General features: G+C 36.9%; 2 protein-coding genes across 4 annotated transcripts in view; one reads left to right on the forward strand and one right to left on the reverse strand.

Annotated features, from left to right (window-relative positions):
- Positions 1 to 37: 37 nt before the first annotated feature.
- Positions 38 to 10,294, reverse strand: LOC133521958 (histone-binding protein N1/N2). Its single transcript, XM_061857092.1, has 9 exons — positions 10,127 to 10,294; positions 9,603 to 9,772; positions 9,181 to 9,287; positions 8,459 to 8,601; positions 8,147 to 8,240; positions 5,724 to 5,861; positions 5,135 to 5,209; positions 4,670 to 4,914; positions 38 to 1,744 (listed from the first exon to the last, which is right to left on the reverse strand). The coding sequence occupies exons 2-9, from the start codon at positions 9,770 to 9,772 to the stop codon at positions 1,556 to 1,558; spliced, it is 1,161 nt and encodes a 386-aa protein (XP_061713076.1). The 5' UTR covers positions 10,127 to 10,294; the 3' UTR covers positions 38 to 1,555.
- A 2,402-nt stretch (positions 10,295 to 12,696) lies between these two features.
- Positions 12,697 to 27,256, forward strand: part of LOC133521965 (uncharacterized) — a 121,477-nt gene continuing 106,917 nt past the window's right edge. For all 3 annotated transcript variants that reach the window (XR_009799971.1, XR_009799972.1, XM_061857121.1), the window contains exons 1-3: positions 12,697 to 13,009; positions 15,107 to 15,260; positions 15,571 to 15,632. Coding sequence is in view for 1 of the 3 variants with exons in the window: in XM_061857121.1 (XP_061713105.1) it covers positions 15,237 to 15,260; positions 15,571 to 15,632 (86 nt within the window). In the remaining 2 variants the exon portion in view is untranslated. The remainder of the gene's footprint in view (positions 13,010 to 15,106; positions 15,261 to 15,570; positions 15,633 to 27,256) is intronic.

A 27,256-nucleotide genomic window follows, 5' to 3' on the forward strand; every position in this document is an offset into this window, starting at 1 on the left:
CTAGTTTTCAATAAACACTACATTCAAATACAAGGAATAGTTGAAATTATTTTATTTCTGCATTATTTATTACATATTGTTTATACTAGAAAAAAAATACTTCATTCTGTTCCGTACTGTACTCCTAAATTTGCCCCTTGGCAATCTGCTATTATTATTGGCTACAGACAAATATTATGTTACCGTAAATATTCGAAACAGTACGATTGCCAAAATTCATAACTTTAATCGTAGGTATAGTATCTCGCTCTATTTGGCCGTTATTTATGGGGTCGTAGGACTTGAAAGAATAATTATGATTTATGTATTTATGGCAGTATCAATAAGGCCAAACACAGTACAGCAGACCATGTTTCCTAACGCCTGAGAGCCTGTGCACTAGCGGTTAACTTTGAGCACAGTCAAAATTAGTAGCTGTCAAATCTGCCCTGCTAAATGCTAATTAGCGGTATCTCAAATGAAAATTGAATGTATACCTTAAATTATTTATCTTATAAATCAATTTTCAAAGTTATTTGTTTATAAGATACCGCTCAGGGGCTTAGGAAGGCAGAGATGTGCCCAAAGTTGAATTTGCTCCGCTCGGTCGATTATCGATTTATCTTTAGACAATTAATTGTACACACCGTTATTTATTTATTTATTTATTTAAACTTTATTGCACACATAAAGAAAAATGTACAAATGGCGAACTTAATGCCAAAAGGCATTCTCTACCAGTCAACCATTGGGTCAAACAGAGACATTTGTGTATGTTGGTGCAGGAAAAAATAATAACAAATAATAAGGAAAAAATTAAACGTGAAGTCAAATAATATTAAAAATATATAAATAGTTAAATACTACTACTTATATAATGTATAAAAGATAGACTAATACATATAATTATGTACATATACATGATGGTGAACCTTATTTAAGTTCTTCTGACAGAAGATGCTTGCGAAGTAGTCGTTTGAAAACTGGTTTGCTTGGGGCTTGTCGAATAAAGAGAGGGAGGGAATTCCAGAGACGGATTGCCTCAACGGCGAAAGAGTTAGACATAAAACCAGTACGGTGAGAAGGAATCGAGAGTTTGAGAGAACGGGAGGAACGGAGTTCACATCCTGGACGGGGGGTGATGAAAGTGAATTTACGTTTAAGATAACCAGGGGAGGAAGGCTCGAACAAAATGGAGAATAAAATACTCAGGATTCTAAGGGACCTACGACGACGGATGGAGAGCCAATTTAGCTGACGGCGATAAAAAGAAACATGGTCGTATTTGCGAAGTCCGAAAATGAAACGTATGCCATTATTCATAAGACGGTCTAGCTTATTGAGGTACTCCTGAGAGATATTAGTCGTGCACGCGTCCGCATAGTCAATAACTGGCAAAATTAGAGTCTGCACAAGTAATTATCGTTATCGAAAGTGATTTACCAGAAACGCCAGTGCGCAAGCTCTTATCTTATACTTAATCCTTATAAAGGTGATATTAAATATTTCCACACGATTTTAGACTACACCAATGATTTTACAGTGGAAAATGGTGTTGGAGGGGATTGTTAACTATTCACGTGTTAGCCCTTTTAGCGGAGGAGGCCTCGTCGCCTTCGCTGGATTTCCTCTTCCTCTTGATGAGATGGGAGATGTCTGAGGCGGCGGGTTTGGGTTTGGCCTCTGAGGAGCTGGAGCCAGCGCCGTTGAGGTGGGAGCTTTCGCCGTTTGATGAGAACAGGGTTTCGGCAAGTCGCTTTTTGGTCTGTGAAACAAGTTATTTTATAGAAACCGTCAGTATACTAGCTTTTACTCTCTAATGGGGTTCCTTGGTTCACGAGGAACCCTTTTAGTTTCTTTGTACTGTCATTACCATTCGTATTGGGTGTATCCCCATTCCCCCGAGTGTCCTACCGATCATTTCCAGTTTTAAACTATGTGTTCTATCAGGTTCTATCATTTCCGCTATCATTATCACGCTGAAAGATTAGAAGGGTTGAAAATGTTATTTTTTCACTACAATGTGACACGATTAACTAATCAGACTATGTCTATGTGACTAAAGTCATACTGTTTGTAAAATCTATTATTATTGATTGCTTGGCCACCTCGAAAGGATGGGTGACGATCGGACAGTGAAAAGGGCTTACTTGGGTCGACCAACTGGACGCCGTTCTGTTGGTCATCCTAAATATCGTTGGGCGGATAGAGTGGAGGCAGATCTCCGTGAGCTTGGCGTCAGCTAAATCTGGCGTGAATCCGTCTTGGACCGAGCAAAGCGGCGTGCTCTTGTGTTGGAAGTAAAGACTCATTTTGGGGTCATCGCGCCAGCCAAGTAATAAGTATTATTATTGATAACGTTAGATTTACCAAACAAATTAGGCCTTTAGTTTTAGTCTATTATAGCCTGCACTTGAAGATCAATATTTGCTTCAAGGTACGAGTATGTGCTTGATAAATGACACCTGATAGTGATATCACTTTGACCGAGTGATAATGAATTTTGCTGATAAAATAAAAATGTGCAGATCATTGTAGTATGTTTACGTGACTTTTTGAAGAAACAAGACTTTTGTATGACTATTTCATGAAATCAATCACACAATTTCGCAGTAATGGGTAGCTAGGCGAATGATTTGCACGTTCAACCTTATTTTAAGCCAGCAAAGGTGCCTTTCCTGCAATAATATTGTGCAAGTCACTTTGAAAATAAGTTTTTTGACAAAAAATAATATTTAATATTAGCTTTTATCGCCGACTAGATTTTTTTTCACCAGGCAACCTAGTACCCATCGAAACAATTCTAACAAACCCAAACACAATTAGGTTGCGTTGTTTTATAACAAAGTTCCTATGGCCGCCTAAGGACAGGCCTTACGGGCACTAAGAATGGTGCTATTTCAGTGGTGTCACTCACGAATTCGAGCCAATCGTGCAGAATTCGTGTGCGTGACACCGCTGTACTGGCCCCATTCTTATTGCCTGTAAGGCCCGTCCTTAGATATATGTCAATGATGGTACCATAATTTTGCATTGTCATCCAATTTACATGTGTGCAATATTTCAGCTCAGTTGGAAACCGGGAAATGGGTCAAATTTGACTTGCAAGAATTGTTTACAGACAGACAGACAACGGGACAGGTGAAACTAAATAAAAGAAACTTATAATAATAAGTTCAGTTCATATGGCCGATAGGGAAGGGCATCCACATAGTTCAAAATTTTGTTCTCTAGGGGCAGGGGCAGAATAGGCAGTACAAAGGCAAATCCCTTTAAGAGATCTCTTCCAGTTAACCTCAGAGTCAATGAGAATTAACTAATGTATTATTCCAATATAAACGTGGATGTGAACCGCTTCCCCTATAGTTCTGACATGTGCAAATTAGTTTGCTAAGGCGGTTGGTATACTACGTATCATCCACGATGACGCGCAGATTTGTCAAATCTAACCTTTAATAACATGACATTACGAGTCAAGGCACGCGTCTTTGTGAATGACACGATCTATAAAATAGTTGTGCGGTGATTTTTCAATAGAGTAATTGAGTATTGGGACTAAAACTTGTTTCTATGTTACAATTTTACTTAACAAATCAGCTTCATACAGACTCAACCCTTCTGTAGCTGACCTTAATAACTTCGTGCCAATGGCAAATTTAAACTATACTTGTTTTATTTATACATACCATGGTATTAAGTCACTGTTTTCAATGCAAAATTGATGTATTCGTTATTTTCGATCCATAAGGTTTAGTATTTTAAAAAAATTGTCACGTAATAATAAATTTGACATCAATGGCCATGGCTGTCACTGGAAGGGAACATTTCACACACATGGCCATCAATGTATTGGGTATGTAGCTGAAATAACACACATTCATAATTTTGATTAACTTTATTTCAATTCAGCAATACAATACAAACATGGCCACATGGTAAAAATGTTCCGCTTACACCTAATCAGTACAAAACAATTACAAACTATGAGTATTTTAAATGCAAATTGAGATTTTAGGGCTTAATCAGACCTAGGACAAAAATAATGGAGAGACAAATTTTTAAATAACTGACATATGACAGAGTAAATTTTAAAGATTTTGTCTAAAATGAAATCAGATGTGCATTGAACAAAAGATAATTTATTCACCAACATAACTATTTCATCTGTCCTAGGCCTGACTGTTCTAAGGCACTAAGTCCTAACAAAATTCGTCCAAAAATAATACTGACAGTCTCAATTCAATACAATAATATCACAATTTTAGGCGAACCATTCATTTGGCACTTTTTACAGGAACTTCTAACAATACAAATAAATATGGAATGTTGACATTAAACTAGTGAGTATACTTAGAATTACATTCCAATTTAGCTTGGATAACCATAATGGGACGATACAATTACTAAAGCTAATGATTTTCGTAATGAAGTTAAATTATTAAAACTTATTAATTTAAAATACCAAATTGCTGTATCAAAACCAAGGCTAGCTAATAACTACATGAATATTATTGTGCGTGGGTTATATCAGTCTTATACACAAATAAGCAGACACCGGACTTGAGTATGGCCTACTTATATGCAGGTTTTAGACCTCAGACTGACAGTCAACGACGCAACGAGTCTTCTCTTTCAAAATCATATTCCTCAACATCTTTCGCGTCTCCTCTAAGCATTCACATGGCCTTACCTCAGTCTTATAGTCCATCATGTCTTGTATTTTCTCCTGAATCTCCGGCAGCAGCTCCTTCAACTCCTTAATTTCTCCTTCGACGGAGTAGAAAGGATCAGCTGTGGAGTGTTTCTTAACGATAGCGTCGTCTTTGACAGTTGCGGGGTTCTCTAGCGTTTTGATGCGAGTCTCGAGAATGTTGGCGGCGTTTTTGAAGTGAGTGATCGCATCTTCGAAATTAGAGGCGAGCGAGTTCGCTAAACCTGTTGGCAAAAAACATGATAAGGCTTTGGAAAATGTCTCACTTCAGTGAGAATTTCTATCATCAAATTGGGGTTCTTTCCTCTCAACTTTGAGTAAGAGAATGAAGAATTTTGAATAATACATATTTGTAAATGTGTTTATTTTGAAACCTGTACTCAGATGCAAGGTGTATTATGATTCAATTTGTGTAAATCTTAATACGTAAGAGGATCTATTTACCGATTTGATAGTGGGTTTCGGCAATACGGCGGTCGTCACTGCTGTACAGTTCTTTTTGGATTTCTAAGCAGCTTTCTGTAAAAAGAAAATGATTTATAATTTGCACACATACCAGTATTTTCTCAGGACAAGTTTAGAAACAGGGACGTTTGCTTTGCGACTAAATAATAATTTGGGCATACACGTGTCGAATTATGTAAAGAAAACAATAGAAGTTTTTAAATCTGGGAATACGTCATAAGGCCGGTCCACACGCGCCGCTTTGGCCGAGGCACGTCTACACTGGCGGTTTTGTGCGGGAGGAAATTGTCTCGCTCTGCGTGGACCCGGCTAAAGACGTAACAACCGACGAAAAAGCAAGTAGCGTAGCGATCGATATGTAGTGTTAGGCCACGTATGTACTTGTGGTCACAATCGCCGCCTTTCATCACAATCATCACCATCACAGACGGGTACTTTTAGAAAGACTAAAAGAAAATATCGATCGCAAAAAAAATTGTCGGTATTAGCTAACTCAGCTTTGCTTAGTTTTGAAGGATGAAACCTAAAGTCGGTGAGTTAAAAGCGAGATGTGAGAGTAAATAGTTACGCATGTCCACGACGGCCTTGTCGTAGGTCTCGCTCTCGAGCGCCACCTCGCCGAGCGCGAGCAGCACGTCGGCCAGCTGCGCGCGCGCCGCCGCGCCGCCGCCCGCCGCGCGCCGCCGCAGGATGCTGCGCGCCAGGTCTGCGCGACCACGATACTTTAGTACGCGACGAGGGGGGTAACTCAAATTTTGGATACGAGGGAATTAAACACCCGAGTTTGCAATATTGTTATCCCCGGAGTTACACACAATGTTTTTCATCACACTTGCGAAGAAAAAACTAAAATTTAAACGAAATAATTCTTAAATACGGTGACATATCAAACATTCGTCCGCCATTTTGTAATAATCTTGACAGGGTAGCATCGGGGGCACGGACCTATCCGGCATTCGGCCACGATTAATAATTATGTAAAAATATTTTAAACGGCTGTTAAATTAATCGAATTATTTAATTTTAAACAAAAACAAAAATATTAAACTATAAACGTCAGTATTTTAATAGTAAAACTCATTACTTGATTCGTATGAAAAAGTGACATAATTTAAAAACTCCCTAGGGAGTTATAGCTTTTTTTTTCACAATCCATAACTCCCGCGGGAACAAAATAGGCCTTTGTCCTTCACTAAACCTGCATGAAATAAGAACTTTTCGAGCAGGTGTGATGATAGTATATATTACTTGAGGCTTCGACGATGAAATAACCCTCCCTGTTCTATGAGAGGCTTGTAAACAAATAACACTCGCAACCCCCACACCATGAACTGTGCCTATTTACTATGTTAGTAGCCTTGTGGTATTGACTGGTATGGTACATAAAAATTAAACTTGCTCAGTCACAATCGTCACAAAGTTCAGCGAAGGTATGATTGATATTTATTGATATACAATTTTACAGCATTACAACTAGGGGGCGCCAATTCGCTGTAAAATTAAGTAATAATAGAGCTATAAGCTAGGTAATAAAATTATACGATAAATACAAGACTAATTAATAAGTCGATGTTGATTCAGGATAACATAAAAAATATTTAAAAAGTTTATGATTTTTGCCAGCAAACAAGTCGCAGTCTGGTGCAAAAAATTTAGTCGTCTTCGCCATCAAGTCCAAGCAATCAGATTCCCCTCCTAATAATCTAATGTAATAGTCATTTACGATACAAATGCAGAAAATAAGACATTCGCAAAAGTGGTGATAAATTTAAAATAATAAATCGACACGAGTTGCGAATTACCTATTCGCACCACGTGTATCGTACGTTTTACAACATATGGCTCTTTAAAGTTTCCACATATCACGCACAAAATACTATTACACTGGTCAACAGTGGTTTTGTTGCCTTTGATGTATTTATTTATGCTCACAATTTATGAAACTATCAATGATTTTGGAAGATTTGCTCTACTTTTTCTTTATTTTCATTTTACATTAAAAAATCAAAATATATGTTATAAAATACGCTAAAATCATAAAAAAAAAGTGGCTGTGACAGAATCGGACAGACAGACGGACATGACGAATCTATAAGGGTTCCGTTTTTTGCCATTTGGCTACGGAACCCTAACTAGAGCACATTCAATAGTATTATGAATATATTCGTAAACTGTGCACTTGAAAATATAGAAATTCGCAGAAGATACCCAGGGCAACAAAAAAAAATGTTTTTTGTAGAGCTGTGTTATGAATCGTTCCACTGAAACATAATAATAAATAAATAAATATCGGACATTCTTACACAAATTGACTAAGCCCTACAGTAATCTCAAGAAGGCTTGTGTTGTGGGTACTCAGACAACGATAAATATATAAATACTTAAATATATAGAAACACCCATGACTCAGGAACAAATATCTGTGCTCATCACACAAATAAATGCCCTTACTGGGATTCTGACCCAGGACCATCGGCTTCATAGGCAGGGTCACTACCCACTAGGCCAGACCGGTTGTCACATAAATAATGAATGATGACAAACAAAATAATTCTTATTGAATTTGATAAAGAGACCTCAATTTTTTTTGTAGGACTTATTCAGCCAGGCCAAGTACCAAGTACCGGACTGAGATATCTATTCTTCAACAAACCAATTTGACATTCTTTCTGTTAAGGCTTAGAAATACAAAGATGCAAAGGTTTCATCTCCCATACTAAATTTGAAGTTTTCGCTTTTTTTGTATTGGCAACTTGTTTTGCCAGACTATATATTGTTATCACCCCATTGCATTTGTTTTGAGAACTAGCTTTAAGAATATACTTGTTATATCCTGTCAGGGTCCATGTGATATTTTAATCTTTTGTAACAACATATGTACCATGGTTTGCAATAAAGGAAATAAGAAATATCTAAGCAGAGGCGTGTCTGCTGTCGAAATTGAGCGGTTAGTGACAATGTGTCACTATAGACTTTCATGTTTTTACTTACCTAACATTTCCCAGGCTAACTGGAGGTTGTCAACATCATCCTCGTTTTCCAAGTCAGCCATAGATTCATCAGCTGCCTCTCCGTTAGATGGGCCCTGATAAAAAAAATCAAATAATGAAAATAGAATGAAATTGGCATAAAGTAAAATTAAACAAGCAATTAAATGAAAACTTTTTGCTTAATAATGGATGGTAAAGTCCACTTTACCGGTTAAATAATAGATCGCGAAGTGCGTAGTTTATGGTCAGTCAAAAATTTACTCTTACCCCACCTAACCTGATTAGAAATTAGGATTTATTGATAGGCTCTTACAGGTTGATCATCCGCAGTGCTACTGCTGGCCGGCTCATCTTTCGTGGTTGATTCCGCCTCACTCTTCTTCACTCCATCATCAGCCTCCGCCTTAACAGGCTCAGCTTCAGACTCTCCATTCTCCTCACCATTTTCTTCTGGTTCTAAACCAAATACCCACTTTTGTTCAAATAATAATACAATTTGTACAATACTGCCAAATATTTTAAAATAGAAGAAGTGTGATGTCTAAATTTAACTTTTAACAACCAGTGGTGGCAGTATGGGTGTATTTTTACGAAAGTAACAGGCATAGTGATAAGTGACATTCCTGAACCCAGTGGCTGTAGCTTGGTCGCTTTTTTATTGCCTGTCACCATGCCTGGCATGTTTAAACAAGTATGTAAGTGTGAAAGTGACAGGCACAGCCACAGGCGATAAAAATGGAATCATGCTGCACTCTGCTGATGATATTTCATCAACCCTTGTAATGTCTAAATAGCTCTTGATAACCCTTGGAGTGGTGGGCGGTCGACTCCCGTCCGATTATGTCAATTAAATTTCAAATTTGATTAATAGAAATAAAATCAAAATGCCAATAAGACAAAAACGACATATGCCACTTGAGGGGATAATTGTTTATCCTTATCTGTCATTTTGACATTTATGTTTGTTAGAAAAGGACAACATTTAACAAAGGTTTGCTAAGTTTTATGAATATGGATGTCTGCATCCTAGCTTACCTTCATTTTCATCATCTTCCTCACCATCTGCATTGCCAGTCCCCGGCATCCCATCACCGAGAACCCCACTCTCTTCTCTTGACAGTCCCAATAAGGCCTTTCCATACCTATAAAAATAGTTTAATTTAGTCATCATACTAGCCTTAGCATCTATTTCAGACGAAATAATTAATTAAGTTAATTTAGTAAGCAATATTCAAATGACAAATAATTAATCTTAAATGTTTGTTAAAGAATTTGGTGGTTCAAAATTCATAAATATACATTGTACTTTTAAACAATTTTATCTGCCGTTTCTAGCCCTAGTGATTGTGACTAACAGAGATTGAGACATTTAAATCAGATTTGATATAATGCTTTTAACAAGGCATATTGGACATAATTTTATAACTAACAAAAAAATTACTTATAAAAACAGGTACCATAGATAAGCCTCTGCACACTGGTCAGCTGTGTCCCCGTGTTCTTTGGCCAGCAGCTCGCAGGCCTTGGCCAGAGCCTCAGTAGCCGCATTATAGTCTCTCACAGCTAAGTTTCGCCGCCCACTAGCCAGAAGCTCTGAAGGGGTCTGTGTCACTTCTACATCTGCCATCTGAAGTATCAGAAAATATAACAAGCTGTTGAAATAAATTGTTTGTATAACCGTAAAATTGTGATCGTAATTACACAAACACACAATACTCTTTCATAAATTGGAAATACTTGAAACGAATAGTTAAAATTTCAGGATAAAAATTTCGTAACGGTCGTCTTGAACAATGGCTTTAAAGTGTAACACGTGTCAAGTACTTTTACCCTTTATAAAAAATTACTCGAAAACACACATTTCTATATAAAGACACCAAACATAAGCCTTTAAAAGTAAAAGAGAACCGTATTGTAAAAAGTAAGATACGTAAAGTAGGTACTACTACCAGCATGATCCTTGAAAGTTTGTAATACTTGCCTTGTAGACTTTTATTGCAGATCGGTTTAAACAGCACGATTAACAGTAACGCGCTGGAAGTAAGCAGCACAGAATTTGATAACTAAACGTATTAAATACTTATTAAATTCAAACTTATTCACAGCAAATTATTCCACTGCTGCCGACATGCAGGGCACAGATAAGATATTTCAATGACAAGTGACAATACGATAGGATTAGAAACTCACCATGCTCATAAATTACTTATAGCCAACATAACCAGTTTTTAATAAACAATTGATATTTTAAAATGGAGAGTTAATGCATTAGATAATGTGTTTTAGTTTTAATTGAAATCATTCAAATGAATAAAACTTATTATGCAAGCTCATAATGGCTGTAACCCGTAAGAAATAAAATATATTTTTGTTGTAAGGTTGCCATCTTGTATGGCGTCAGGCTTGTAGTTGAATTTATTATATGAAGAAAGCAACATGGTTCTGTTGATACGTCTGTGCTCGCCCGCCAAATTGAGGCCAAAGCCGCCAAATTGTGTTATGAGAAAAAAACAACAAAGGGCGGGAACGTAATGTCATAAATGGCGGAGATGTGGCAGTGGCACAGCAACCGCAGTGTAGCCATTTGCAAATACATACATATGACTACCTTTCGGAACAAATAAACTTTGACTTCCCGCATTCAATTCACGTCGTGGTTTTTATCGAGGTTAGCGCCACGTTGTAGCCGATAACATGGGTTTCCTGATATGAAGCGAAAACCAATGCTTATTAGAGGCAAATAACATCGTGTCGTGATTAGCGCTGAATGGCTTAATAGGTTTCAAATGAAAATGACACGCTTGACGCAGCGACACAATGCCATATACCTAATAATACCAAATAAGTATTATAGTAATTAAGTCCTTTATTTGCATGTCCATCTGGTGACCGACCACAATATACCTACCTACCTAAGTATATGGATTATGGCCCAGGAGGCATTAAATTCGATACCTAATACTATCTAGTCAGCACTCTGCTGCTATTTTGATAGCACAGGCTGTGCGAGTGTTATTTTAAACGTCATAAACCCATAATTTTATAGAAGTTTGCTGCAAGTGCAGACTTATCTTGGTCTAACACATGCTAGTTACCTATTATTAACTCTAAGGCGGCGGTCCGGTGTGCTGACCGCCTAAACAGAGAAAAAAGTTTTTGCCAAGTCCGTTTTTTTGTTTGTACGGCTGTCCGTCCGCGATTTAGCTCAGTGACCATATATAAAAAAAAGACTAGATCTATATATAAATTTATATACTTAGGTAGGTCGCACTGAAAATTCCTATAATCACAAAAACTAATAGATAATATGTAACATTGCAAGGAACCAAAGAAAAAATACCGGACCTAATTTGAAGGTAAGTCACGTCAACATTTCATTGCAAGTTTGAGAAAAAACCTTTTTCTGAATTCTTTAATTCCGACAATGCGTAAGTTTTTTTAACGATAGGATCATCCTGAAATGTACGGGGCGGTTTTGTATGAATATTTGGGTCCTCAGTAGGTATTTAGATTATTTGTAACCTTGGCTAGGCCGGCAGAAATAAAGTTAGATAAGCTTTGTTTTTTTAAGGAGAGAGGATTGATAAACCGATTTTAATTAGGAGCTATTTAATAACCCACCCACATGTGCAGGTTAGCCGTAGCTTTTAAAAGTAACTACCTACTTCACTTCATGTTTTTTTAAATTATTTTTGCACAATACCTAGTGGTGCATCGTGCATCGCGTAACCACGAGGTAGCTATCGACCTTTCCCCGCCCAGTTATAGCTGCCCGCCCAGCGCCGCGAGTGATTTAGTGAAGTAACACACTTCTATCGATATTGGTATTGAAATGAAAAGTGCTGCCTAGTTACCTGCCACGGCTCTCGGTGCCCGCTTAATACGTACATCGCTGCTTGCTTTAAGAGGCTGTCAATACCCAAACCGCGCACTCTGTCTAATTGTATCGGAGTAAATAAGATAGCGCTGTCACTGTTACTGGGCCTGGGCAAGGGAATAACAAGAAAACTATTGAAATGAATAAAAAATGTGGATTATTTGTGTAATATTACTCGTTAGCGATTTAGGTATTAAACTATTAATATTTAGAAATTGTGATTTTAATTGCAGACCCATGTCAAAAAAATTAAGACATAAAACCGTTTAATGGTGACTTTAAGACCAATGTTTGCAATTATTTTCTATCGCGCCGAATTCGTTCACTCATGTATCGAGTACGGCCACGGTCCTTGAAATACATATAATTAATGTAAAAAAATTTTTGCTTTAATAAAACAAGTTTAATTGTTTTTCTTAAAAAAAAACTGCTAAAGTAACATAAATTTAAACGAATTGGATGTTGAAAGCTCCTTAAGACTGCATTGACCGGCTTAGTGGCACCATCATTGAGAGAATAATGTCTTCTAATAAACCAATTAATATAAATGTATAAGTCCTACTGATTCCCCAACTTTTGGTCTTTGTCACATACATCGTTTTATTTTGTTTATTTTTCGCTTTATCAACTAAATGGCAAGTGGTGGCAACATTTTACAGTTCAGGTGATAAAGCGAAATATATAATAATATCTATTAACTTTCTATTATACACTAGCAGCTGATTTCCCGCAGCACTGTCGACTGTCGAGGTTTTTCCTCTCACGTCGCGTCCCTAGCAATCGCTTAATTTTCCTCAGTTCCATTTGAACTTAGGGGAGGACAGCTCGCCGCGCCGAGCCTTCCCATTCGCGAGGGAATTACAATTTCCCAACACTTAGTCACGCGATAATAAAAAACCTTTCAGAACATATTTTTTTTAAACGAAACATGTGAGGCTTCTTGTGCGTTAAGTATTTCTTCATGCCGGTTCGGATGCCGATATAAAAGTAAGTATATATGTATGTGCAATTGGCGTAAGTTAGCACATTGTTTGTTTCCAAAAGTCGTTTCAGCAAAATTGATACCAATTGCCTCTTAGTGGGATTAATAAATGGTTAGATAGGTACTTTTTTGATGTGACTTTTCTTTCTTTTATTTGTAGATACTTAAGATTACCAATGAGCACGAATGGTTGACCGATATATTAACCTGATTATTGTACCGCAATGCACTTACGAGTAAATAGAGGTTGCTATTGTTTTTTTTTTTCTGCATAGTGAAAGTAGGAGCCAAGTGGACGAACTGTTCTTACTGTTCAGGATCTGAACGCGACTTCATTGAAGAGGAAGAATGTCTGCATTTAACTAAAACTCGATTACTTAGCAATTCAATAAATCTTTGACACCAAACACAAACAGAAATTACTGAACTTAAGGGGTAATTTTTTTGTTACACACCACTCTTCACTGTGAGTTGCTCTTTGCACTTTGATTTTGGGGACGACGATAAGTGAAGTGACTATACGTTTATTAATTTATTAACAATATATTTACACGGCATTACAGACAAGCCTATTGGCTGAAATACACCGAGAAATTAAACATTACAAAAATAACAGAATACAAAAGAAGTAGAGATAGAGATTTATTTGCATACCAATATATGTTACATACATGGACCCTGGAAAGGGTGTAGCAGAATAAAAATGTAAGTAGTTCACAATATCACACTTTGCTTACTATTACTTATATTAGTTAATACGTAAAACACGGCCTATACTTAGATTATAGTAAGTACATTTTTTTAATTCACTCTAAGTAACAATAAAAAATTTAATTATATTATTACATAATAACATAAGAGCCTCCTCTAACTAAAACTATGTATAAACTTAATACCTAATAAACAAAGATTTACTATATGCCTATTAAAGTATACTGTATTTTTTTTTTATACCACGACGGTGGCAAGCAAGCATACGGCCCGCCTGATGGTAAGCAGTCACCGTAGCCTATGTACGCCTGCAACTCCAGAGGTGTTACATGCGCGTTGCCGACCCTTTAAAAATATGTACACTCCTTTTTTGAAGAACGTCATACTGTAGACCCTCGAGAAAACCTCGGCAGGTAGCTCATTCCACAACCGGAGCGTGCGAGCATATATATTAAATAAAATAAAACAGGACAAAATATAGGTGACATTAAACAAAAGTACTGGATAGCCTGTCATATATGATAGTACAGATCGAATAACTAAAATTCGAATAAGCCTGGCTGTCGCGCCACTCCTGTGCTAGCTCCCCGGCTGAGACATGAAATCTTGTGTAGGTGCTTTATTGTTTTTGGAAATGCGGAGGAGACGTGCAGGAATCGACCAATCTCAAGCTCATGAGACGTTGATTACAACCAATGCTATTGGCCGATTCACGCGCTAACTTTTCCCATCTCCGCTCACATCCGCATGAGTGGAAAGGCAACCTAAAATGACTGAAGTCTGACTGACAGAAATATGCCGCCGGCGGGACGTATACAGGGTCATACTTAACAACTTTTACTATGGGTCCAACCCTGAAATCGCAAAAAAAACAACGGGTTGCACTCCAGGAGTGCCGGCAGAAGTGAAAACTTGAATATTAACGTTGTGCATTTTTGATATTTTGGAATGGTTAGGGAATAATTTTGCACGAATTGCTTTAATTATCAGTATAAAAGTACTATCATTTATGTGGTAAAATACAATATTCATTTATTGCGCTATCGTATACAAATATGACAATTTATATTACATTAAAAAAATTTACTGGCTTCAATGATATTGTAACAGTTTTTCGATAAGGTCACGTGTCCGTCTTACGAATTTTCAATCTGATGAATCTGTCGGTTACGTGACCTGTCGCGAGTTTAACATTTTTTCCCCATCACAAAAAGTGCACAGCGCCACTAAAGAAGTTTTGACTTCAAAAATGTTCAATAGAAAACACTGACATTATATGATTCCTCGAAATATATGAAACAATGTCGTTCAGTATCACCATATTCATACATCAGGGTATGATCAAAATAACAGATTACTCTGTAGGTTCTAATGTGAACATGCTTTTTCAGGTGAGGAGTGCGTTCCTCAGGAGATGGTCAGTTCACCCGGGAGCTCAGAACGGCCACAAAAATTGCTCCCCACGGGTACGGCAGTCCGGCGCGCGCGTACATCGCCTACCACAAGCTCGGCGGCGCCAGCATGGACACCCAGACCCCGCCACAGGTACATTTTATAGTCGTCCGCTAGTCCACGGAATTTGTTCCCCACGACGACAGTCCGGCGCGCTTACATCGCGTACCACAAGCTCGGCGGCCCTATGGCCACGCAGACTCTGTCACAGGTACCTATCACACTTTATCTTTAAGCGTAATTCGTCATTGTAAATCTGTAAATTAAACTTAATTTACCGAAATTTGGACACCAATATGCGGACAGTGTAGCTAATGGGTGCTTCTAATTCGACCCTGAATTGTCTATTTTAAATGGTCACCTTGTAAGGGATGAAATAATAAAAATAAACCTTCCATTCCAGGAGTGCGAGTGCGGCGTGCATCCATCCGTCTTCTACTTGCTCGCTACGCTGCTTCTCACGAGGTAAGTTATATTAGTTTATGAAGACGGTTGTCCGGGAACCTGGGATCTGCCAGGAATTATCGTCCAATATCTCTAGGTACAGTGGTCGGTAAAGTGTTTGAGCGGCTGCTGCAACGTTTCATTCAGGAGGGGTGTATTATAGATGACGCTCAGTTTGGTTTTCGTCTTTGGTCTCTCAACGGATTCAGCCATAATGAGCCAGCACACGGCTTTGATGCACGGTCAACTATTAGTACACTACACGAAAAGAGACGATCAGTATATGCATGTTTGCTTGACCTTAGTAAGGCTGCCTATGTACGCCTGCAACTCCAAAGGAGTTACATGCGCGTTGCTGACCCTAACACTCCGCACCCTCGTTGAGCTCTGGCAACCTTACTCACCGACAGGAACGTATGAGTAGGGTCTAGTGTTAAAAATTTAGTTAGTGTTAGTGTAACCTTACGTCATTGCTACACCTTTATGTCATTGTTAGTGGGTGCAGGGTTAGTGTTAGTGTGTTTTTTTAAAAGTTAAACTACAAAATTTATATCAATGAGATAAGACATATCATATCACATATATGCACTTTAAGAGTTTCCTGTAAAATTCACCAGCACTATCAGCAAATATGTCAAGATCATCTGACGCTTTGTAAGTATGGGCACACCGGGCTCAGGGTCCACGTTTTCTACACCTAATCACTAGAATTGGCGCTAGCACTGTTTTTTTACGTAAACGACTGCCATCTGACTCTTCAACTCATAGGGAGACTTAGTTCCGGTCTCCTCACGATGTTTTCCTTCACATCAATCAACCACTCGTATCGTATGTTACAGCAACACATTTAGCAGGCTTTTTGTAAACCTTATCTCATGATACAATAACGTTTTTTTTTATAATAATAAGGATTTATATCCAGTAAACTGTGTCCACGATAGTACTAAAGTTAGGCTCTTAACTTCTTCAAATGTCCAAGCAATGCTTCACTGGGCGTTCCGCAAACTTTTGTTTAGTTGTTACTGTCGCTAGTTAAATTGAAGAAGTTAGTTACTGCTTCGCTAGTTCACGAATTAGTTTTCAGAACTAGGTTCGTGTTTAGTAAGTGTTGAACCTAATAGATTTTATTACTAGACGTGTCTAATCCTACTTATCTAATTAGGTAGATACCGTCGCATGGGAAATAATTCCCAATTCTAATAATAGAACCATGGATGGGATTTGTATACGCACTAGTAGGATGCGTAGCATGGGGGCTATAGCCCAAGCCCTCTCGCGCATGAGTAGAGGCCTGTGCCCAGCAGTGGGACGTATATAGGCTTAATTATTATTATTATTTTATTATTACTAGTAGAGTCAGAATCAGAATCAGAAGTGTTTATTTGCTTAGATACAGTAATGGGATGTTACATAATATTATTTATAGATCTACTGTGTATCTTGCCTGCGTGCAAGCGTGCAAATCAAATCAGTCTTAAATCTAATAATAAAAATAAATAATATAACAATGAAGCTTAATATAAATTAAAAATTAAAATGCGAATTTTGTATAGCTCAAAATATGATTAAGTAACAATACATTCAGTTCTAACCTAGAGGTACAAAAATCTGATTCTTAACCTAAAACTGAACTAACTGCGGTCGAGGTACGCCTTTACGCTATAGTAACATTGGTCTAGAAGCCAGTTCGTCAGGCGACGCTTAAAAGAATTACCCTCGAGCACCTTTATGTCCTCTGGGAGTGCATTATAGACCCACTATACAACTTACTACACTAGTAGTATCTAGTAGTTACAAAGTACTAGTAGTAGTAGTAGTAGTAGTAGTAGTAAAACTCTTTATTGTACAAAAATGAAAACAAAACAGGAAATAAAACACTCATCATTAGTACAAAGGCGAACTTATCCCTTTAAGGGATCTCTTCCAGTTAACCTTTGAGCAACTGAGGGAGAATTGGAGACGGTAGACCGTAGACGGTAGTACTATTGTTGTTTTTAATTAAGTATATTTTCTTTTTCCTAATGGTATTTTCTTCAAACCTTCAAGAAAAAATACTTATGTTGTTTTTACCTAATGGTAAGTATTCTAACCTTCAAGAAAGAAATCGGCTAAGGACATGTCGGGCCATGTTCAGGGTTCCGTAGTTACCATTCTGTCAGAATAAGCTAAACGGGGGCTATTAGTAAGTATCATGTACATTATAGGTATATAAGCATAAGGAAGTACCTTCACAGCGCTTTGTACGTTTTTATTGAGAAGACTTTTGCAAAAATTCAAAAACGGCTTTTTTAGTTTTTGTTTTACCTGTCGCCATACATACTAAGTAGTCATTTATGAATCCATGCCAAATTGCAGCTTTCTAGTACGAGTACTAACGATCACGGAGCGAAGCCGCTGGCGGATGGACAGACGGACATGGTGAAACTATAAGGGTTCTAAGGGCCGGAAACCTTTCCTCCTGTTATATAATAAAAATTTGAATTATTAAAATTAAGTTTAATTACCATAAATAAATTATGTTGACTTACGTCTTACATCGGTTGATTTGTGTATCAATTGTATCATATATTTATGCTATCTGCTTCCGAGGGTAGACTGATTTCGTCGGTAACTTTACGGCTATCAATTAAAGCAACTCGCCATCGCATATTTGTGTTCGTCGTTATGTTGTCACACTTACACACGTATCTGTTTGGGCAGTTTCATGTTGAAATATCAACATACTCAACGTACTCGCAGATTATTGAACTAATCGCCATTATTGTTATAGTAGTATTCGCAAATAATTTTGTTGTACAAAATAATACAAAACACTCGTCCAAAAGTCATACTTGTGCAAATAAATACTTCGAATGACAAATCCATTGTAAGGTAAGTAAATGAAGTTGTTTGAAGATATTGTTTCAGTATTAAGTATATTACAGGAAATAAAAATAAAAACGCCATGCAATTTTTGACAAACGCTACGCAGAATAATGTAACTGATGTCAACATATTATTAGGAATTATTTAAAGATAAGCATCATTTACTTTTAAGAAATATTTACTCATTAAATAATGAGTAATAATGAGTCACGAGCATGAGTAGTTTTGTTTACCTGCCGCGCCACCATAATGTAAGGATTCACATCAAATATAGAACGTGGCCTCTGTACAGAAGGTCCATATTCCCTTAACTTTTGTAATAGGCATCCCATCAGCGTGATTTCAAGAATACTCTGGCTATAACCACGAAAATCGAAGTTCGTCAATTGCGTGCATTTTTCTCTGTCACTCTTATTACGACTTAGTGAGAGTAAAAGAGAAAGATCCCCGCAATTTGCGAAGTTCGGTTTTTGCGGTAGGCCCCCTCGGCCCCACCCGACCCGACCGCGTTCGTTTCGTTATTGTTGTGTTAGTCTTTTAGTTGTAAATCAGACGCGAAATAGTTACCACGCATTAGCACGTCAAGAACTTCAAGTACCTAAATCAATGTTGTTGTTGCTGAGCGGACGCCGCGCCACAACCTTAAATTTTCTACGTTCTTGTGAAAAAAGGAATGGGCCGTCTGAGTGAATGGACGGAGAGCATTCGTTCTATTGTTACGAATCGCGATCTGCATTCATGGACACATCTAAGAAGCTCGTCGCTTTATGGAGAAGGAAGAGAAATACTCGGTGCAGTCATTTGACCAAAACTATGGAACTAAAAGTAATTTGAAAACCATTGATTTTAGATCGCTCGTTGGACTTCCCCGAACGGGGTTCCATCCAGCGGGCTCGATCTGTACGGCGTCGAAGAAGAGAAAATTTCTAGAAGACCAAGAAAAAACAGGGAAATATTTTTTTTTAATCTATGGCCGCTTAAAAATTAGTTTAACGTAAAAAGGTTAATTGAAGAAACAACATCACCTCCTTCAAAGAGACCGTTAAAATTAAAAAAAATCTGTACTTACCGTTTTCGTTACAATTCATTTGGATGTCAAGTTCCGCAGAGCAGATCGTCTTTTTCGATTTTCTTTGGTCGTAATTATTTAACTTGCCGTTTCGTTGAGTTTAAAGTGGTATTCTATTTGCCTTGGTATGGCCTACCATACCAAAAATACCTGGAAATTGCTTCTGATTACCGATATTTAAATTGTTTAAAAATCAAGAATTGACATAATATTGGGTAAATTGACTTGGTTTCTTAAAAAAAATTGGTGGTCGTTGTTTTGTAGGCGGTCTTGTTGTTCTGATGGTTCTAGATTCTCTAGAAAAATAATAATATTTCCATCCATCATCATATTATTTAATCCATCGGTATTTTTTGGTGTCGACTAGATTGCTTGTGTTGGTATAAAAATGAAAAAATATTAATAATACGTAAATGGTTGCTTTTATCGTATCTTTTTATATAAAAATACATGGAAATGGGTGGCTAACATGGTAACATGGATTGAAAAAAAAAATGGTTGTCATCGTTGATTCGTTGTTTTGTAGGTTGTCATTTTTGTAAATAATTTCTCTTGTTGTTCTGACATTTCTAGATTCTGTAGAAAAATAATAATATCTCCAACAAATCTCCAATATCTCCTTTATCCATCCTTATTTGGTGATGACTAGGTTGCATATAGAAGTAAGTAGGTAGAAAAATGAAAAAAAAAGTTTTTTAAAATATTTACGTGCCTACCTACTTAAATGGTTGCTTTTGCCGTGTCTTTTTCTTCGTAGGTGCTTTTGAGCTACTTCTGACTGTTGCTCGAAAAATAACACATAGGTAGGTACGGTCACGTCTGAAAATATCGATACGAAAAAAGTGCCTAAAATATGTATACACGACTTATTGCCCACATATTAAGGTAGTGTATACATATTTTTGTATCGATATTTTCAGACGTGACTGTACTTATATCTTGGTCTTCCTTTATTCTTGAGTTTGTTTTTTATACAATAAAAAACAAGAATTCTAACTACAAGTAGCTTGTGTCGTTAGATTTTAATAAGTGCAGTCTGGTATAATAGAGATAAAATTGAAATTTTGTTGTTGTTCTTCATGATTTGAATAGGTTAACCAATTTAATAATTTCCTAATGAGTAACGAATAAGTCTACCCTTATTTATTAAGAGCTTGTAGAAAAAACTTACATTTTATGTAAATTTTTAAATTTCAAAAAAAGGAGTGTACAGGTTTTTAAAGGGTCGGCAACGCGCATGTAATGCCTCTGGTGTTGCAGGCGTCCATAGGCTACGGTGACTGCTTACCATCAGGCGGGCCGTATGATTGTTTGCCACCGTCGTGGTATTAAAAAAAAATTGTTCCTCACAATTACAATTTTCTCATTGAAAGCGACAGGCGTTTTTTACATATGTAAACGTTTATTAAACAATGTTTACAATGGTAATAATTGTAATTTATTTACTTGTAAGCTTCTTACTTATTTGTAGGATTTATTAAACAGTACTTGTAGATAAATTTAACAAATATGTTAATTATAACTAACTCGGGGGGAAGTAGTTCAATGACAATGTTGGTAATGGGTAAGAAACCGATAATTAACGGTTTATATTTATGGCATATTGAGAACACCTTTTTCTGGCAGTTTGTTTTTCCTGTAACATTGTTTTTTAGAATTTTATATAGAGATTATTGTAATTTAATATTTGTCAAAAATAGCTTAAAACAGACGGAGACGATTCCTGAAATTCTTTGTTTTATTTATTTATTTAAAGTTGCCATATTAAGTATAATCAGCTTTCATGTTTTTGCAAACTTGTAGAATATCTTGCTTTGTCAAATAGGTATTTAAGTATTTATATCGACAATAAAGGCCACCTCATTCCTAAATAACCGGGAATTTACTAATCCATTTTACAATTTTAGTAATCCTTTCAATTTCTAAACAAAATAAAACTCACAAGCACAAATACTTAAAAACAAAGAATGTGTTGTAACAACAGTTTTAATAAAATAAATGCTTTAAAAATATTTTGTTACTCTAATGGTATCTTTCATCGAATAATAATTCCGTGTTGTTTGTTGTTGTCGAGGTATGAAATGGTAATAGGTAAGCTTTGTCCGCTATGTTTATTTATTACTTGCCATATATTAATGGGTCCTAACCACTAGACGATTACGGTTTCTTGGCTTGGTCTTTCGTCCAATATCGGCGTTTGAAATCAGCCCCAGTCTTCGAAGGTCTGCCAATTCCTACTGCCTAGACTTAAGACTGTACATGGGGTACCTGCTAGACACTCAGATGTCTGTTAGTCTTGCGCATTAATTGAGTTTACTAACAACTTCCATGGGGTTTGGGTCATCTATACCAATAAAACTGAGCTTCGCGGATAATCGCGCTTCATCACATAGGTAAACACTATACGTGCCGCAAAACTAACTGGCCACTGAGATCATAATGCTATCTCCTTTACCCTTGTTAAGACCAACCAAGAGTGAAAGAGATGGCATTATGACCTGACCGGCCAGATAGTTTTGCGGATAGTTCTTATTACAGCATGCATATCGGTCAACTATATGTTTTTTTTTTGTTTCTTTTGCGGTAATATTGCGGGAAGGCCTGGTTTGAGGTTCTTTGTATGTCAGGACATCATAAGACATTGAATTATTGTAACTGTAGGCATCGTAATTATGCATGGCATGCAGCAAGCATGCTTTGCTTTGTCAAAATAAATGCGCATGTGTTTATAATATTAACAATTTTGTTGGCAACTTTTACTGATTATACTCATACTCATTTATTTATAATATTTTTACATATTACACACATGATACCTACTACCCGAAACTGTAATAATTAAGTAATCTAATCTGTAACTATAAACTGTAATAATAACTGCAGATTATTGCATATCTTATGTTAATCAAATTGTGACCGGTTACCATTAAACAGTAACGGTAAATTGGAACTTAACTGATGCCGTTTGTGGACAAAATCCATATCTGGATATGCCTCCAAATATTTCCCTCTTATTTTTCTCGGCGGATTTTTTTAAATTAAAATTTTGTCCTTTGACGTCGCCAATCCTCCTCTTCTTGCAAACATTGCGCTATTTTTACACTGTCATGGCATTGGGGTGTTTCGATTATTATTTTGTTGGATGGTCCACCAATTCAATGTTTGGCTTTTACACGATTTCGTGTCAGTTGGTTTCCCTTTTCCGGGCCATTCAAAAGGTTACACATGGTATGTGATCGAATGTGTGACCAAAATTTTTCAACCCGAATCAATTTCGCCTTTGTAAAGACCAGATTCTTCAGCTCTCTAAAATACTCCTCGCTTCGAGCCGAAGTGACAACAAGATCTTGCGACTCGTGTTCCGACCCTCTGACCATTACAGCCGACAATACCAAATCTTCGAATAATTCTCAAATGCGGACAGAAATCAGGACAGTGGTAGGAATTTAATCGACCGTGCTTCAGATTTTCAGTGCTGAGGCTGTCCACGTCAATATTTGTTATTATTTCATTAGTAGCGCTGATTGATCGCATTACGTTACGTTGTTAAAGTAGAAACTTGCCCGAATTTTTATTGACGACGAGACATTCTTCCACATAGGTTTGAAGTCCTTATTATTGAATGCTAATAAAACAGCATTCTTACTTCAAATAAAATTTGTCGAGGGCTATCTCATGAATCTTCCCGCTGTACTTAAGCTCCCACAAAGAACCTATAGCGAAATTATCTATAAATAGCCCCAACTCTATGTCTCGAGTTTCATGTTTTTGCAAGCTAAAATTGTCAGTGGGAATATTGTGTGTGGCTGGAGCCTGGAACAACTTCGCCGAAATCGCCGAATGCGTACGTGGATTTACCTTGAAGTTCTTTACCTATTTGAGATCGCTTATCCCCTCTAAATTTGCGCTTTTCAAAATAAATATTATTTCCAAACAGACCCCGTTTGTATGGCAGCCGGTACAGGGCAAGTTTATTTTAAAAGGACTGCTCCGATAATTTTGGTTTTATTATGACGAGGGTCGTTGATTTGTGGCGCCATCTCGCGGACCGACACTGAGATATATCCTGGGAGCGATTGGTTGTATAGAATAGGGCAAGTAATTTGACTCTGAGAAATTATAGACCAGCGGTTGAACAAAAATTGGTTTCGACAATATTAAAGTCTTTTCTTTTTTGATATGTCATTGAGAGCAAGTTAAAGAAAGATTTCAAGTTTTTCCAAATTATCTCATATATGGTGTCTGTCGACACCTCTGCAACGCCCGATCTTTGTAATTTACAACCTGACGTCTCTGTTGGAAATAGGCAGAGCACAGCGGAGTGGTTGATGGAAATGATAGATGAGAAAGAATCGAAGAATTCACGTTGTTATTATTTAATTAAGATACATAAACTACATCGGTTAATTATTCTCAATTACAAAGCCTGCACCTAACAAACGTCTCTTTTTGGCGCAGTGGTTGACTGGTAGAGAATGCCTTAAGCCATTAAGTCCACCATTTGTACTTATTATTTTATGTGCAGTAAAGTATAATATAAATAAATTGTTACATTCATGTGATAATCGTTAGACGACTAGCGACGGAGAGAGAGATCTAACAGCACGGTTTGACAGCAATAACAGATAATATACCACAGATTAAAGAACTGTATTTAATAAGGGGTGTACCTACATTCCAACGGTTTTAGTCAGTGCACTCCATTAATTCCCAGATATTTGGACTTTACTGATTCTTCACGATATATGTCTGAATCTTTTGCATGTGTCAGTTGTTTGTTTTTTAAGGTTCCGTAGCCAAATGGCATAAAACGGAACCCTTATAGTTTCGCCATGTCCGTCTGTCTGTCTGTCTGTCTGTCCGAGGCTTTGCTCCGTGGTCGTTAGTGCTAGAAAGCTGAAATTTGGCATGGATATATAAATCAATATAGCCGACAAAGTCGTAGAATAAAATCTAAAAATTTAATTTTTTTTACGGTACCTCCCCTACACGTAAAGTGGGGGTGAAATTTTTTTTTCGCTTCAACCCTAGAGTGTGCGGTATCGTTGGAAAGGTCTTTCAAAACTAATAGGGGTTTTCAAGAAACATTTTTTGATAAAGTGAATATATTCGGAGATAATCGCGAATAAATCCGAAAGAAAAAAAAATGTGTCCCCCCCCCTCTAACTTTTGAACCATAGGTCCAAAAAATATGAAAAAAATCGTGGAAGTAGAGCTTAAGAAAGACATTAAATGAAAACTATAGCAGACATCATCAGTTTAGCTGTTTTTGAGTTATCGCAAAAAGTTTTCCCTTCATAGTAAAAGACTTACTTTAATTAGGTACTGATTATGCAAATTTGCCTATTTGTTTAACTCGGGTGAAAGGTACCGTTTCATCCCTTGGTTAACAATTTACTATACTTTAAGCTTGAGTTTAGCTTATTGTGACGGAAGAGTAACTACGGAACCCTACACTGAGCGTGGCCCGACATGCTCTTGGCCGGTTATTATCTTTTTCGGGTCGCTTCAAAAGTTAGGTACACGTGTCCTCTAGCTAATGATCGGATAAGTGTGAAAAAATTTGACTACCCGAATCGATTTGCCCTTTGACAAAAAAACAGATTCTTCAGCTCTCTGAATGTATTTGCCTTTTTATCGAAGTGTAGTAAGCACCTCCTTCCGGACGACCTTGCTAATACATGCAGGGCGATGTCACACACCCTCGTTTTCTGCACCGCCGAATTGTTGGTTTAGGCAGGCTCCGTAGGGCTTCGATGTTGGCGTTGTTTCTAGGCGATTGGCGTCGGCGGCGGCGTCGTTGGCTCCACCACGGCGCCGACGAGAGGCTCTCTGATAACAAGGAAAAAATCCTTACTTCTATATTATTACAATACAAATTTTAATAAAGTTTTATCCGACGTCAACTTCTAGAAGTTTCCGGTTTCGTCTGCATTGAAAATGTCATTCGGACTATACTTTACTTTTATGGCTACATTTTTTTAATGAACATTTTAGAGGTAGTATCGACACATCGTTCTTTTCCATTTACTTTACCGCAATGAATACGGTGACTCTGTTAAAACTTTCCAACAATTTTTTTTAAGGTTCTTTTTTTAGTTTTTTGTAGGATATAACTCTGTGCCTCCAGTGTGGTTTAAGTCGAGTTTGTCCAAATTACAATTTTTGCCAGTATAATGTTTCTTTTAAGAAACTACTATTATGTTCTAAACTATTTATTTATATATTATCTCGTTTAAAAACTCGGTACTTAAGAATGTTACGAGCGATGATTAAGGTAAAGAGTAGTAGGGATGTGTGCGTTCTGGCTCAGCTTTGGAGGGTCAAACAGTCCTGGTTTTGGTTGATGACCTTTTTAGGGTTCCGTAGCCAAATGGCAAAAAACGGAACCCTTATAGATTCGTCATGTCCGTCTGTCTGTCCGATTCTGTCACAGCCACTTTTTTCCGAAACTATAAGAGCTGTACTGTTCAAACTTAGTAAGTGGATGTATTCTATGAACCGCATTAAGATTTTCACACAAAAATAGAAAAAAAACAATAAATTTTGGGGGTTCCCCATACTTAGAACTGAAACTCAAAAAATCTTTTTTCATCAAACCCATACGTGTGGGGTATCTATGGATAGGTCTTCAAAAATGATATTGAGGTTTCTAATATCATTTTTTTCTAAAATGAATAGTTTGCGCGAGAGACACTTCCAAAGTGGTAAAATGTGTGTCCCCCCCCCCGTAACTTCTAAAATAACAGAATGAAAAATCTAAAAAAAATATATGATATACATTGCCATGTAAACTTCCACCGAAAATTGGTTTGAACGAGATCTAGTAAGTAGTTTTTTTTTAATACGTCATGAAATTAAAAAAAAAATTTTTTTTTCAACATACCCATACATGTGGGGTATCTATGGATAGGTCTTCAAAAATGATATTAAGGTTTCTAATATCATTTTTTTCTAAACTGAATAGTTTGCGCGAGAGAACCTCCCAAAGTAAAAAAAAGTGTCCCCCCCCCTGTAACTTCTAAAATAACAGAATGAAAAATCTAAAAAAAATATATGATATACATTACGATGCAAACTTCTAACGAAAATTGGTTTGAACGAGATCTAGTAAGTAGTTTTTTTTTAATACGTCATGAAATTAAAAAAAATTTTTTTTTTTCAACATACCCATACATGTGGGGTATCTATGGATAGGTCTTCAAAAATGATATTAAGGTTTCTAATATCATTTTTTTCTAAACTGAATAGTTTGCGCGAGAGAACCTCCCAAAGTAAAAAAAAGTGTGTCCCCCCCCCCCCTGTAACTTCTAAAATAACAGAATGAAAAATCTAAAAAAAATATATGATATACATTACGATGCAAACTTCTAACGAAAATTGGTTTGAACGAGATCTAGTGAGTAGTTTTTTTTAATACGTCATAAAATTTAAAAAATTTTTTTTTTCGTCAAACCCATACGTGTGGGGTATCTATGGATAGGTCTTCAAAAATGATATTTAGGTTCCTAATATAATTTTTTTCTAAAGTGAATAGTTTGCGCGAGAGACACAACCAAAGTGGTAAAATGTGTGTCCAAAGTGGTAAAATGTTGAACGAGATCTAGTAGTTTAAGTAGTTTTTTTTAATACGTCATAAAGGAACCCTTCATGAGCGAGTCCGACTCGCACTTGGCCGCTTTTTTTTAGCAGCCACACTGAGAACCTCAGG

This window comes from Cydia pomonella, chromosome 10 (genome assembly GCF_033807575.1).
Source record: "Cydia pomonella isolate Wapato2018A chromosome 10, ilCydPomo1, whole genome shotgun sequence".
NCBI classification, from domain to species: Eukaryota; Metazoa; Arthropoda; class Insecta; order Lepidoptera; family Tortricidae; genus Cydia; species Cydia pomonella.

Excerpts from the sequence above, each read along its gene's own strand:
- LOC133521958 (XM_061857092.1), bottom strand. The coding sequence starts at position 9,772 with ATGGCAGATGTAGAAGTGACACAGACCCCTTCAGAGCTTCTGGCTAGT. Across the intron at positions 5,862-8,146 it reads GTTAGCCTGGGAAATGTTAG|ACCTGGCGCGCAGCATCCTG; the intron begins GTAAGTAAAAAC and ends GTGGTCGCGCAG. Across the intron at positions 5,210-5,723 it reads CAAGGCCGTCGTGGACATGC|AAAGCTGCTTAGAAATCCAA; the intron begins GTAACTATTTAC and ends TTCTTTTTACAG.